At 28.8% G+C, this 13,406-nt stretch overlaps 2 protein-coding genes across 2 annotated transcripts; one reads left to right on the forward strand and one right to left on the reverse strand.

Moving 5' to 3' along the window:
* Positions 1 to 8,226: 8,226 nt before the first annotated feature.
* Positions 8,227 to 11,081, forward strand: LOC120087978 (external alternative NAD(P)H-ubiquinone oxidoreductase B2, mitochondrial-like). The gene is made up of 9 exons (XM_039045002.1): positions 8,227 to 8,367; positions 8,653 to 8,935; positions 9,104 to 9,310; positions 9,397 to 9,647; positions 9,734 to 10,058; positions 10,134 to 10,406; positions 10,510 to 10,631; positions 10,710 to 10,829; positions 10,943 to 11,081. The coding sequence occupies exons 1-9, from the start codon at positions 8,279 to 8,281 to the stop codon at positions 11,028 to 11,030; spliced, it is 1,758 nt and encodes a 585-aa protein (XP_038900930.1). The 5' UTR covers positions 8,227 to 8,278; the 3' UTR covers positions 11,031 to 11,081.
* An 87-nt stretch (positions 11,082 to 11,168) lies between these two features.
* Positions 11,169 to 12,845, reverse strand: LOC120087979. The gene has a single exon (XM_039045003.1). The coding sequence runs from the start codon at positions 12,662 to 12,664 to the stop codon at positions 11,306 to 11,308; it is 1,359 nt and encodes a 452-aa protein (XP_038900931.1). The 5' UTR covers positions 12,665 to 12,845; the 3' UTR covers positions 11,169 to 11,305.
* Between the last annotated feature and the right edge of the window lie 561 nt (positions 12,846 to 13,406).

The raw sequence follows: 13,406 nt of genomic DNA on the forward strand, positions 1-13,406 counted from the left end.
TATATATATATTATATGATAAGGTAGTTATCATATAAATATATATTGATTTATGAAAATATATAAATTTATTTTATTTTATTTTAAATGTTTTTTGGAGGGAGTTGTAACTCCTTTCCCCTATTTTCTCTAGAAAACGTAGTAATGGGAAGAAAGAAGGAAGTTAGTTCTTTTCTTCCTCTATGGTGATTTTTCACAAGAGAGAGACACACAGAATAGTGTTGTAAGAAAAAGTTGAATATATCACTTCCTCTCAAATCCCTCTCTTCCAAAATAGTCAGAGACCATAAAACTTCTGGATTCTCATCCAGAGAATACATAGGAATCTTTCGTGGTAGTGTCTTCATAGAAGGCTAGAGGGTTCGAGATTGTTCGTGAGAATTATTAGAGAAAGAATCTCGTGAAGAAGAGTTTTTCAAGGGTAAGATTTCTTAAACCTATTTTCTATTTTGCAGTCTTTGTTTTAATGCATGTTGTAATTTTTCTTTTAAATGCATAATCTTGCTGTAAAATTTATATTCTGTAAATTTTGGGTATTTGGTCTGATCTCATGCTTCCGCTCAAGGACCTTCACTGATTACTTCAATATCAACATGAAAAAAGATAAAAATGATATTTATAATAATTGAACAAACAGTGTCGACCATAACACAATTAAAGCATGATATATCACTTGTATAAATGATATTTTTTTAAAATAAAATATATCAATTGATTGATATACCAAATATAATGTACATCAGTTGATTGATAAACCAAAATATAAAATACATTAGATATATCTGTTGACATATAAATGACAGTAAAATCATAAAAATAAAAAATTGGGAATTTGGTTTAAATTTTTTGCCATATTTGCAATTTAGAAAATCATTGCTATATATGCAAATACCCTTGTATTTTTTCTACTACCTATTACAATTTCCCTATTTTAAATTCATGTTTCCTACATTAAAGTTTAGTAGTTCAATCAATTTTTCAATTAAGTAAGAGAAACTCAATCCCTTACAAGATCATTATCATGGATCAAGGTGTGTTATTCTAACTAATGTTAATGTGAAAATCATCCAGGTTTTTATCATTTTATACAATACTAGTCGAAACTACGTGCGTTGTAAGTGTTTCATAACGTTGAAAATAAAATGTAATTGTATAAGTTGAAATAAAAGTTTTCTACTTAATACTTATTTTTTTATATTTTAAAAAATTCATATTACTCAAAACAAATTTGAATTAATATATATTTTTAAACTTTTTTTTTTAAGTTTTCGAATTGATTTGTTTTTATCTCTTGGTTCAAATATTTGATAGTAAGAAAAAAAATAATATTCGCATTTATAATTAGAAAACTTTAAAATAAAAGCTCATCAATTTTATTAGAAATAAAAACGTGTTTCTATTATATTTTTTTAAACATTATATATAATGAATTGTTGTATATTTACAATAAATTTGAGAAAATAAAAGAAGTATAAAAAATATAGAAATAATAAATTTTTATAGACCCACTCATTCGTGTGCATTTATAGAAATTAAAAAGTGAAAAAAAACTATAAAAATATAAAATAATCAATAACTCTCTTCTTGGTCACTTTACAAATCTCTAAATTGCTTGAACTTTTAAAATAAGGTCTTCTTTTCCACCTAAAAAAATCTACAAAAGCATATAAAAATTTATAAAAAAAAATTAAATCATCATCGAAGAAGAGCATAAATGTTAAACAAAAAGATGAAAAGGATATATGATAAACAAAGAGAGAGAAACAAAATTGATATCTCTTTTTAGACTAAGAAATACTGAAGCAAAAAAATCCTGAGATGATACCTACTTCTAAAATAAGCTTTAAAGAAGAAAAAAATATTGGGAACGATGTTGTTATTAACAAAATTTTAAAATATATATATCAAAATACTAAAAAAAAAAAATCTACAAAAAGTGAAAAAAAAATTAAAGAGAGCAAGTTAAAAAATTTAATTAAAAAAAGGAAAAGGAAAAGATGAAGAAAATTAAAAGGAGTTACTTGATACAAAAAAAAATTAATTTAGCTATTTATAGGAAAATTTAGATTTTAAATAATGAATATATTTTATTTTCAATGGAAATAAAAATATTTACAAATTATAATACTACTGGAAATGATTTTTTTTTTTAGATAAAATGGTATTTAAATTCTTTTTTTAAAACTTTTTTAACGTCAATTATTATTATTTTTAGATAAAATGAGATTTTAATCCATGATTTTTTTAGATAATATGAGACTATAGATTAAAATCAGATCTGGATTTTTTCTATAAAAAAATTATTTTTTAACGTGAATTATTCTTAGAGTAAAATCAGATTGTTTTTTAAAAAAAAAAGAAAAAAAATAAAATCTATTATCACTCCAACTTTCTCACTTCAATGTGAAAGCCAAAAAAGAAAAAAAAAGTTTTTACTTATTGATTTAACATGAAATTATTCAAATATTATATATAACTTCCTTTTTAGATTTTTAGATTAGATTTATAAAATAGATTTTTTTTAACGTAACTTATGTGATTCTTTTTCCTTTTAACTTGATTTAGAGTTTTTTGTGTTTTTAAAAAACTCTTCATATCCCTTTTAGTGTTTTTAGATTTAGATAGTATATAGATTTTTTTTTTTTTGAAAATTTCTTTCAACGTCCATGATTTCATCTATGATTTTTTTTTTAGATAAGATGAGATTATAGATAAAAATCTAGATTCAAGATTTCTACCGAAAAATTTATTTTTAACTTTTATTCTTAATAGTATATAGATAGATATTTTTTTTCAAGATTAGATTTTATATAGTAAGTAAATATATGTGTTTTGATTTTTAACCGTGATTTATGTGATTTTTTCTTCTTTGATAGAGTTTTATTGTGTTTTTTTTAATTTTTTATATCATTTTTAGATTTTAGATTTAGATAGTATATATAGATTTTTTATTTTTTATGTTTTATTTTCATAACATGGTTTTTGTGATGTTTTTTAATTTTTAAATTTTTTTCAAATTTTATTTTATTTTTCCTTTGAACGTGATTTGAGAGTTTTTATTGATGTTTTTAATTTTTCTTCATATCCCTTTTTGGATTTTAGATTTGAGATATTACATATATTTTTTAATTTTATTTTTTTTGAAAATTTCGTTTAAGCGTCAAATTTTATTATTTTTTAGATAAATGAGATTTTATCCATAATTTTTTAAGATAATATAAGAATATAAGATAAATTTTTGATTAAATTATTTTTTAACGTGATTTGTGTAATTTTTTTCCTTTTAACATGAATTAGAGTTTTATTGTGTTTTTTTTTTAATTTTTTTTCACTATACCTTTTGGATTTTAGATTTAGGTATTATATAGATTAAATTTTATTTTTTTTTCTTTTAACGCAATTTAGAGTTTTATTGTTTTTTTTAAAAAAAAAAAAATTATACCCTTTTTTAGATTTTAAGTTTAGATAGCATATAGATTTTTTTTTTTTATTTTTTTTCTAGACCTAGAAGAGATACTTGTAGCATAAACAATCAAACTTAACTTTTTTTAAAGTAGAGGAAACACAAAGATGTTACTATAACAAAAGATTTATAATATATATAATATATATATATATATAATTATATAATATTGCTACACAACAATTCTACAGTTTCTAAAAAAAAAATAATAATAATAAAGGAAATTGTGTTGATAGCAAAATAAATTAGTAATAGTGCAAAGCAGCTTTTTAGGTTTGCGAAATATGTCAAAAGAAGAAATCGGCTTTTCTTTTTTATATTTCAATTTTACCCCTAAAGTTTCCTGTTTTTCGTTTTTTTCCCTCCAACATCATTTTCACTTACAATTTTTCATCAAATCTCATATTTCAATTTTTTTTTCTCTCTCATGTGCTGTCTTCATCATATCTTCACATCACATTCATAGGAATATATTTTTTACTTTTTCAATCTTTTGTATCTCTCAATCATCATCATTTTCTCTCTTGATTTTGTATTTTAAAAATATTTATATTTTCTTCATATTTTTCTTAACTTTTGTTTGATTAGTTTTTTTATTATTTTTATTATTTCGATTTTTTTAATTTTGGGGATTTTGTGTTTTGCTGTAATTTAAAAGTTTTTTTTCCAATTTGGTGGTATTTTCTTTGATTTAAGTTTTGGAGTATTCTTATACTTTCTGATTATAAATTTGATTTTAATGGTATATCAAATACATAATTGATATTTCAGATGTAGGGTAGATCAATAGTAGTCCACATATATACCAAGATTATTTTATATCGGTTGTGTGTGTATTTTTTTCCATTTATTAGTATAACTCTAGTATTTTTTTTATTTGTAGCGATATGAGTTATCATTTATTTAGTTTTTATACTTTTGTTGTATTGTATAGTTATGATTAAGTTTCTAATAGTTGTTTTCTTATAATGATCAGTGGGACGATGGACAATGCGAATGTAGATTACAAAATTGTAGTCGTAAGTATGTCAAAAGTTCATCAATAGTAATCTTTGGACATCAATTGGCAACCATATCAAATATTCGAGTACAATTGTTAGTGTATCAGATATCAATCAATAAACCTATTAAATTTTCGAGTATAACCATTTGTGTATCGAATATCAATCTACAAACTATTAAATATTTAGTTCATCGACATACTATTAGATATCAATAAGCAATGATAATAAATACTAAATATTTCAAGTGTATTAACAATATATTCAAATATAAGACATAGTATATCAGACATCAATCAGTAAATACTTGAAGTAAGACGTGAGTGTATCTACAGTATATCTACTACCATTCAACATTACAAGTGTATCAGCAATATATCTAACATTAATCAATATTCAATTAGTAACTTATTTTGAAGTAAAACATGCATATTTCATTTTATAAGTATGACATATTAGATATAAGACATAAGTGTATTAGACATCAATCAGTAAATACTTAAAACTAAACCTGAGTGTATCAATTGTATATCTAATACCAATCAACATTCCAATTTTATTAGCAGTATAGGTAACATCAATCAACATTCAATCAATAACTTACTATGAAATAAAGTATGTTTGTTTCATTTTATAAATATGATATTCCAAATGTATTAGCAGTATATCAGATATCAAACTAATTAATAAATACTTGAGAGCAAGACATGAGTGTATTAGACATCAATCAATGAATACTTAGAAGTAAGACATGAGTGCATCAGCAATATATCTAACACCAATCAACATGTCTAAGTGTATCAACAATATATACTATATATAATAGCAATCGATGTTTAATCAACAATCACATACTTTAACCATGGAAAATTTCGAACCAATTATTTTAGTATTTTTTTAGTATTACACAAGTATAACAACAATGAATAAAACATTAATCATTTTGCATAGTATATATATTGTTCAATTCTAATAATATATCTCAAAAGAAAACGAGTGATATCTATAAAGTGTTTATTACTTAATTAATTGATAAACTTAAAAGAAAACAAAAACTAAAAGCATATTACGAGAGAAATTCTCACTTGCCGAGACTTTTTAATACTTTGTGGACTTTTCTAATTTTGGGTTGGGCCAAACTTTTGCCACAATTGCAAAAGTTAAAAACTATGGACGGACGAAATTTTAGTAATTTTTTTTGCTATTGTTGCAATTGGCTAAAAAAATGAAAACAAAAAAGTAAAAAGGTTGGGGAGAGGGGTAAACAAAATTATTGGAAAAAAAAGAAAGGGGAAATGAAATATAGGATGAAAATGAAAGATCGAATTTAACTATTTGTAGAAAAAAAAGGTTGATTTCGTAATTTGATTTGAGTTCACATCAAATTATATTAAATTCATAGGGGGCGTTTGGATTGAGGGAATTGGGATGGGATACCCATCCCATTGTTTGGTACAAGTTTTGAAGCTTTAGGTATGGAAATATGTTTTTCCTTTAAATCATTTATAACCATGAATAATATCCATAAAAAAAGGTGGGTTTTCTTCATTCCTACTCTCTCTCCTCTTTTAATATATTTATTTATTCTTTTATTTTTATATATTATTAAAACTGATTAATTTAAATTATTTATTATATAAAAATTAAATTTATATTTTGTAAAATTATGTTAAATTTAAAATTAGTGTATGAATTTAACTACTACTATTTAAATTAATTCATTTAAATATATATATTAAAACAATTTAATATATATGTAATTTTTATTTTAGTTTAATAAACTAGTTTATATATACATATATATACCTATTCTTATTTTTCAATAAACTGTCAAGAATCGAAACAATAAAACTATCAATTAATTAATTAATTAATGATCATTATGATTAATATAATATAATTTTTTTTTTATAATTAGAATTAGTTTATCATTGAATAATTAGAATTCATTGGTTGCTTCATTAATTAATACATCATAATTATATAAATTCATCAAATTGATTCCATCAAATTAGGTAATCAATAGCTTTAATTATAATTTTTTTTCATTTTACAAATACTTGTAATTAATAATGTAAATAATATTATTATTTGATTGTTAAATAATTAATTTTCTCAAAACTTTGAATTGAATTTATTGTTTATCAATAAATCTATTAAAATTTTAGAGAGTTTTCATGATTAATTTTATAAATTAAATAAAAAAAATTATTTCTAGAAAATCCATGCACAATTAACACAGTCATCCATCATTTTCATCAATCTTATTCCTAGACATTCTTAATTTTTGGACATATATAAAACCTTAAACCAAACGGCATGAGATATAGAATGATAAAATGTGACTTTTTTAATAAAAAGATTACTATTATTTAACAAGTAAAAAAAAAGGGAATATATATATATATATATAATTTAATGTGGAAGGGCAAAAAAAAATAGGGCATCAATTTTATTTACTAACGTGGATGTGCCAAAAAAAAAAAGGCAAACAAATATAGAGCAAACAATTTTATTTAAGATTTGATTCTTTTTCTTTTACTCAACGGGAATTTGGTATTTTAGAGATAAAATTATGTGATTTTTTTATTTTCACTCCTTCAATGTGAATATTAGATTTAGGGATAAAATGTGATTTTTTTTTTTTTTTTTTTATAAAAAAAACCTTGTTTTAATGTGAATTGCATAAAAATAGGAACAAGAATTTATTTAATGATTTTAATATGAAATTACATTATATAACTATATGACCATCAACTAAAAACGGCAAAACAAAAAAGTAAAATTTTCTCCATAACCTCTTTTAGATAGTATAATAATATATAGATATATAGATCAATTTTATTGTATAATCATGAAATTAAATGAAGTTAAAACATATGTTAAGGACCAAATAAAAATAATAAAAAATATAAAATTGTGAAATTTAACGACTATGCGAAAGCTTAAAAGTAAAATTTTGCATTAGAAAAAACAAAACCTATATTCAAAACTTATGAAGGACTAAATACGATATAATTTTCCTATTTAATATTATTTTTTCTTAGTGAACCTAAATAAGCTTATCTTCTTCTTTATTTAAAAAGAAAATGTATTAAGAAAAACGATAAATGTTTAAAGATAAATCCTCAAAGTATTTGAATTTGGTTTGAAGTAATTATTTCGATGATTTCCCTATGTATCTAATATCTGTTATTTTTTTTAAAAAAAATATATAAATAAATAAATAAATTCCATTGATGATGTTTATTTAAATGAGTTGAGGAGTTTGTTCTCTTCGACTTGATTTCTTGAAATCCTTTTCTTAAACTTAAGTTGTCCAGTGGGATAGAAGGTAGGGCATTTATAGTAATGGCTTTTTCCCCTTCAGTTCATTGATCTATGCTCTGCTACAATAATTTCATTCTTAATTCCTAATTTCATGGTTGCATGTCAATTTCCCATAAACTCGGGAATGAATCAAATATATATTTTATATTTTATGTATATATATATATGTGTATGGAAGATGTAAATACCATGTGTTTTCTTTCCTAATCTGTTGGAGATCTCCGTCTCAGTCAATGACACATGCCCTTCTTTCCCACTTTGTTGGCAATCAAAATAAATGGTGAAATTCTATTAATTGATGTAAAATTAATAACCTTTCTTTTCTTTTTCTTTTTTTCTTTTTTCTTCTTGTTTTTCTTGGCAGTTACTCCTCCTTCCTCTCTCTGCTGTATAAAGAAAACATTCCTCCACTTACTAACATAACCTGTTACACAGATTCTCTCTTGAATTCTTCAAGGAAACGAGAGTGATTCAGGGCTTTCACAATGAGGTGGAATTCATTCTACACCAAAGCTTCTAAGGCTTTTCATGATCATCCTTCCATCTCCAAGCTTCTCATTGTTTTCACTGTCAGGTATTGCAATATTCTTAGATCTTGTTTTCTTGTTTCGATTTCAATTCTAATAACACCAGTTGCAAATAAGAAACTGATATATATATGGTTAGTGGTTGTATGAAACTTTTTGTCTCGTTAACGATGAGGAAGGAAAAACAATTGAAAAAAGGCAAAAGGATGTATGCAATTTTCTTTTGGAGATTTGGATTAATGATCTGTTGAACAAGTGATATGTATGTTTTTTAGATTTGTATATTCTTAAGTTATGGTTGAATATGCATATAACATTGCTATCATCTGCAGTGGAGGTGGATTGGTGGCAGCTACTAATGGCAGATCTCTGTATCATTCTACATATGCTGATGCAGTCCAACAAGATGGTGACTACAAGAAGAAGAAAGTGGTAGTGCTTGGAACAGGATGGGCTGGCACTAGTTTTTTGAAGAATCTCAAGAGCTCCTCTTATGATGTTCATGTTATTTCTCCTCATAATTACTTTGCTTTCACCCCTTTGCTTCCTAGTGTCACCTGTGGCACAGTTGAAGCACGCAGCATTGTCGAACCAATTCGTGCTATTACAAAGAAGGTAGTCAGATTTTTTTGTGTTTAAGATATGAGATTCACCTCATTACAGTTTTAAGGTCACACGTGAACGAAAGTTTTTGGATTTAGTAGTGATTTAATCGTTGCCTCGTTTACATATAGTTACTCTGTTGTTCGATGAACTTAAACCATTTGATATTTTACATTGCAGAAAGGTCTGAATATTGAATTTAGGGAAGCTGAGTGCTATAAGATTGATGCAGAGAAGAAGGTGTTGTTCTGTCGATCAAGTCAAGACACAAATTTGGGTGGCAGAGAAGAATTTTCTGTTGATTATGACTATCTGATTATAGCTATGGGAGCTAAATCCAACACTTTCAACACACCTGGAGTTGAGGAAAATGCTCACTTCCTGAAGGTATATTATTTTTGTACAACATGAATATCTTGGACTATGCGATGGCTTTGTACAACAAACTGAAGTAAATTGAAATTTTTACATAGGGAGTGGAAGATGCTCAGAGGATTCGTCAGACCGTAATCGATTGTTTCGAGCGAGCCAGCCTTCCAAATATAAGTGAAGAAGAGAAGAAGAGAACTCTTCACTTTGTAATAGTTGGAGGTGGTCCAACTGGGGTGGAATTTGCAGCAGAGCTTCATGACTTTGCAGTTGAGGATTTAGCAGGGTTGTATCCTTCATTGAAAGACTACGTGAAAATAACCCTCCTAGAGGCAGGGGATCATATTTTGAACATGTAAGGAAATTATTTACTTTTCTTTTGGTATAGTTTTATATGGTCGGTTACTTTGGAGCCATCAATTCAGGGCACTTGTTTTATAGGTTTGACAAGAGGATTACTGCCTTTGCTGAAGAAAAATTTCAAAGAGATGGGATTGAATTAAAAACTGGTTCCATGGTTGTAAAAGTAACCGATAGGGAAATCTCCACCAAAGAAAGAGCAACCGGTGAATTCGTGTCTATTCCTTATGGAATGGTCGTCTGGTCTACCGGCATCGCCCCTCGTCCTCAAGTTGTTGATTTCATGAAGCAGATTGGTCAGACTAACAGAAGAGCTTTGGCAACTGATGAGTGGCTAAGGGTTGAAGGATGTGATAGTGTCTATGCTCTTGGTGATTGTGCCACTGTAAATCAAAGAAGAGTCATGGTAATTGGAGATTGAGTTTCATTCTATTTGCTTCATTTTCATAGATCTTTCTTTTTGATAACCTGTTATTTGCAGGAAGATATTGCAGTAATATTCAGCAAGGCAGACAAGGACAAGTCAGGAACTTTAGCCCTGCAAGAGTTCCATGAAGTGGTAGATGATATTTGTGAGAGGTACCCTCAAGTAGAAATCTATCTGAAGAAGAAGCAGTTGAAGAACTTTTCAGCTTTGTTGAAGAAGACGCAGTCCGACTCACAGAAACAGTCGGCCGAACTGGATATCGAAAGCTTTAAGTCCTTACTTTCGGAAGTTGATTCTCAGATGAAAAATCTCCCTGCTACTGCTCAAGTGAACACATACATCTTAATCATATTGGCTTGCAAATCTTTTATTCTAGTGCTGCTTCAACTACTGTATCTTTCAATCTTTTTCATCTTTCGAAATTTTATAGGTTGCTGCTCAACAAGGTGAATATCTTGCAAGCTGCTTCAACAGGATGGAGCAGTGCGGAAAGTACCCTGAAGGCCCTCTCCGATTTCGAGGGACAGGACGCCACAGGTTTCACCCCTTCAGGTAAAAATCACAGAGACAGAACCAAATGAGTGAGCTTTTCGTATTTGCGGACTGAAATTTTGGTGGTTTTTGTGAAAGGTATAAGCATTTTGGGCAGTTTGCTCCTCTTGGGGGAGAACAAACTGCAGCTCAACTTCCTGGAGATTGGATCTCAATTGGTCATAGCACCCAGTGGCTTTGGTACTCTGTTTATGCCAGGTAAACCGCCAGCAGATTCATTCAATTTCAGACAAGAAACCATGATTTGAATCAATATTTAAACCATAAAAGTCCTGCTGTCTCATGTTTTGTTTATACATATATTTTTACAGCAAGCTAGTAAGTTGGCGCACAAGGATTCTGGTCATGTCAGATTGGGGTAGAAGATTCATATTTGGCAGGGATTCAAGCAGAATCTGATCTCTCCTTCAAAACAGTCAACTCTACAAATTGAACAACATTTGATCTTATCAGACCCCAGTTTTGTCATACTTTTAATTGCATTTGAATTTAAATTCAAATTTTAGAACTCTCATGTGGCATTTATATTAGCAAAAGTTACTGAAAAACAAAAGCTTGATCCTTTATTTTCCACAAACACAAGTCTACAAAAGAAGAAGCTTTGCATATTTCCATAACAGGAGTTATGGTTCACAATACTGAGTTTAAAAGGGGGAAAAAAGACCAACATTGTTTCATTCTTCCTCCTCATCCTCTGCAAAATTCAACTTCTGACAGATTGATGCTTCCATCTCCTCATCAGCAAAAAAGTTTGTCTTACTTTCAATCAATTCAGCCACCCTTTTGGCCGGTCCAGAGTCCCTTGGGCTTATATTCACACAGCGAGTCGTTATGATCCTTGGAAGCATATCGCCTAACTTGGAAACTGAAGACTCCAAACTTCTTTCTTCCATTTCTTGTTGAAGAATTATTATTTCGCTTGGAATTTCCCACCGCTTCTTCACTCTGCTTTGTGGCGCCTTGCTCCGGCAAAGCTCCGATGAAGACCGCCGCTTGTCGTACCTACTGCTTCCATCATCTTTGCAATTTCCCGGCAGAGAGCTCTTACGATTTTCTGTGGCTATTTGAGAGCTTTCGTTTGTCTGATTGTAACGGCTCGCTACAATCCTACCAGTCCTCAATGGCTTTTTGACACTGGTGGATGGTGCTGGTTTTTCAATGTCTTTAAACAATTTCTTTGGCTGAATTAATTCAACAACCCCATCTTTCTTCGCCGGCCGTTTTGATACGATAGTGGTGGCTGGTTTCCGTACAGTTTGAGCCTTGATCAAAGTCCTCCGTGATTTGGGGCTAAGGCTCATACTGTTTCCTCTTCTGTTCTTCGCCTTCTCTTCGTCAATATCTAGTAATTTCGGAAGGCATGATTGCCGACGGTTTTGAATCCGCTGAGCCGACATGATTTCCGTATTTCCTTGCCGCCGTGCTCCGACACTGCCGTGGATTTCCGACGGCCCCAAACTTAAACCTCTGTTGTGACCAATTTTCGGTTCAACTAAAGCGTCTTTGAACATTTTATTAACCCCATTTGAATTCTTGGTACTTACTTTTGGAGCAACTGATCTGACCGGCGGCACGAATCTTCCTCCCTCCTGAACTGTTGTTCTTGTTGCGATCTGCTCGGCCTTTTCAATTTGAAGAGCCTTTAACCTGGTCGCTAATCGATTGATTTCCCTCTCTGTTTCCTCAATTTCTGCATCAATATTTCTTTCCTTACTAATTACCTCCTCCTCTTCTTTCCCATTACCAGGCGTTTTGAATGGCTTCCCTTGTGAATTTTCAATGACGCCATTGCGATTGAGCGGCTTCACAGAAACAGAGTACTTGACAGAAGCAGGGGTCTTCAGACTCAAAGGGCATAAATTTTCTTTCCTGCTATCACTCTGCAACGATTCAGACGATAGATTCTTGTACGAATCTTGCACATTCGACCAAGAAATAGTTCTAACATCGGATTCTCCATTGTCAAATGCAGCATTGTTCCAGACCTGAATGTTTGGGGCTTCGATGTCATCAGGGCGATCAAGAAGACTCATCTTTAATTTCAGGGTTGGTGAATTTTTATGAAGAAAAATGCTCTTTTCCAGCAAGAAGAAGAAGACGACGAAGGGCTAAAAAATGAAGAGAATGGTTTTTCTTCGATTCAAAGTTAAAGCAACAAAAACAGAAGAAGATGCAGATTGAGATGGAGAGGAAATGGGGAATTCTCTATATTTTTTGAGTTTTCGACCGTTGTGAAATATAGACGTTAGAAGGATGCGCTCTCCGTCTTGACGTGGATTCCTGGCCGTTGGATTAGGGAGTCCATCGCGCTCCGATTTTTTTATAAAACTGGGGGCCCGGAGTTAGGCCTGGTTGAAAAGGAACATCATTTTTACCTAATTTTGAGGTCCATTATCTATTTAATTTGCTGTCGCTTGAAGAAAGATATCGTATAATATTTTCTCATGCAAATTATGTTCCAATCTAGACAGATTTAAGCTTTAATTGCAATGAGAAAAAAACGTTCAAAAAGTTATTAATATTTAAAATTTTTAAAAATTCTATCTTTAAGTATGAATACCTACTATATTGGTGGAGGTATGTCTAATGAATCAAGATAAAATTCATTTGGGCATAAATAGTTATTATGAAGAATTACCTTTATAGTACTTTATCAAATCGATCATTTTAATTCTTAAATTTTTAAGAATTGATTTAAAAGAAGATCTTTATACTAATGTAACAATTAAATTTAAACATAAAAATTAACAAGATAGTTGAAATGATAAAATGATT

This window comes from Benincasa hispida, chromosome 10, assembly GCF_009727055.1.
Source record: "Benincasa hispida cultivar B227 chromosome 10, ASM972705v1, whole genome shotgun sequence".
Classification (NCBI taxonomy): Eukaryota; Viridiplantae; Streptophyta; class Magnoliopsida; order Cucurbitales; family Cucurbitaceae; genus Benincasa; species Benincasa hispida.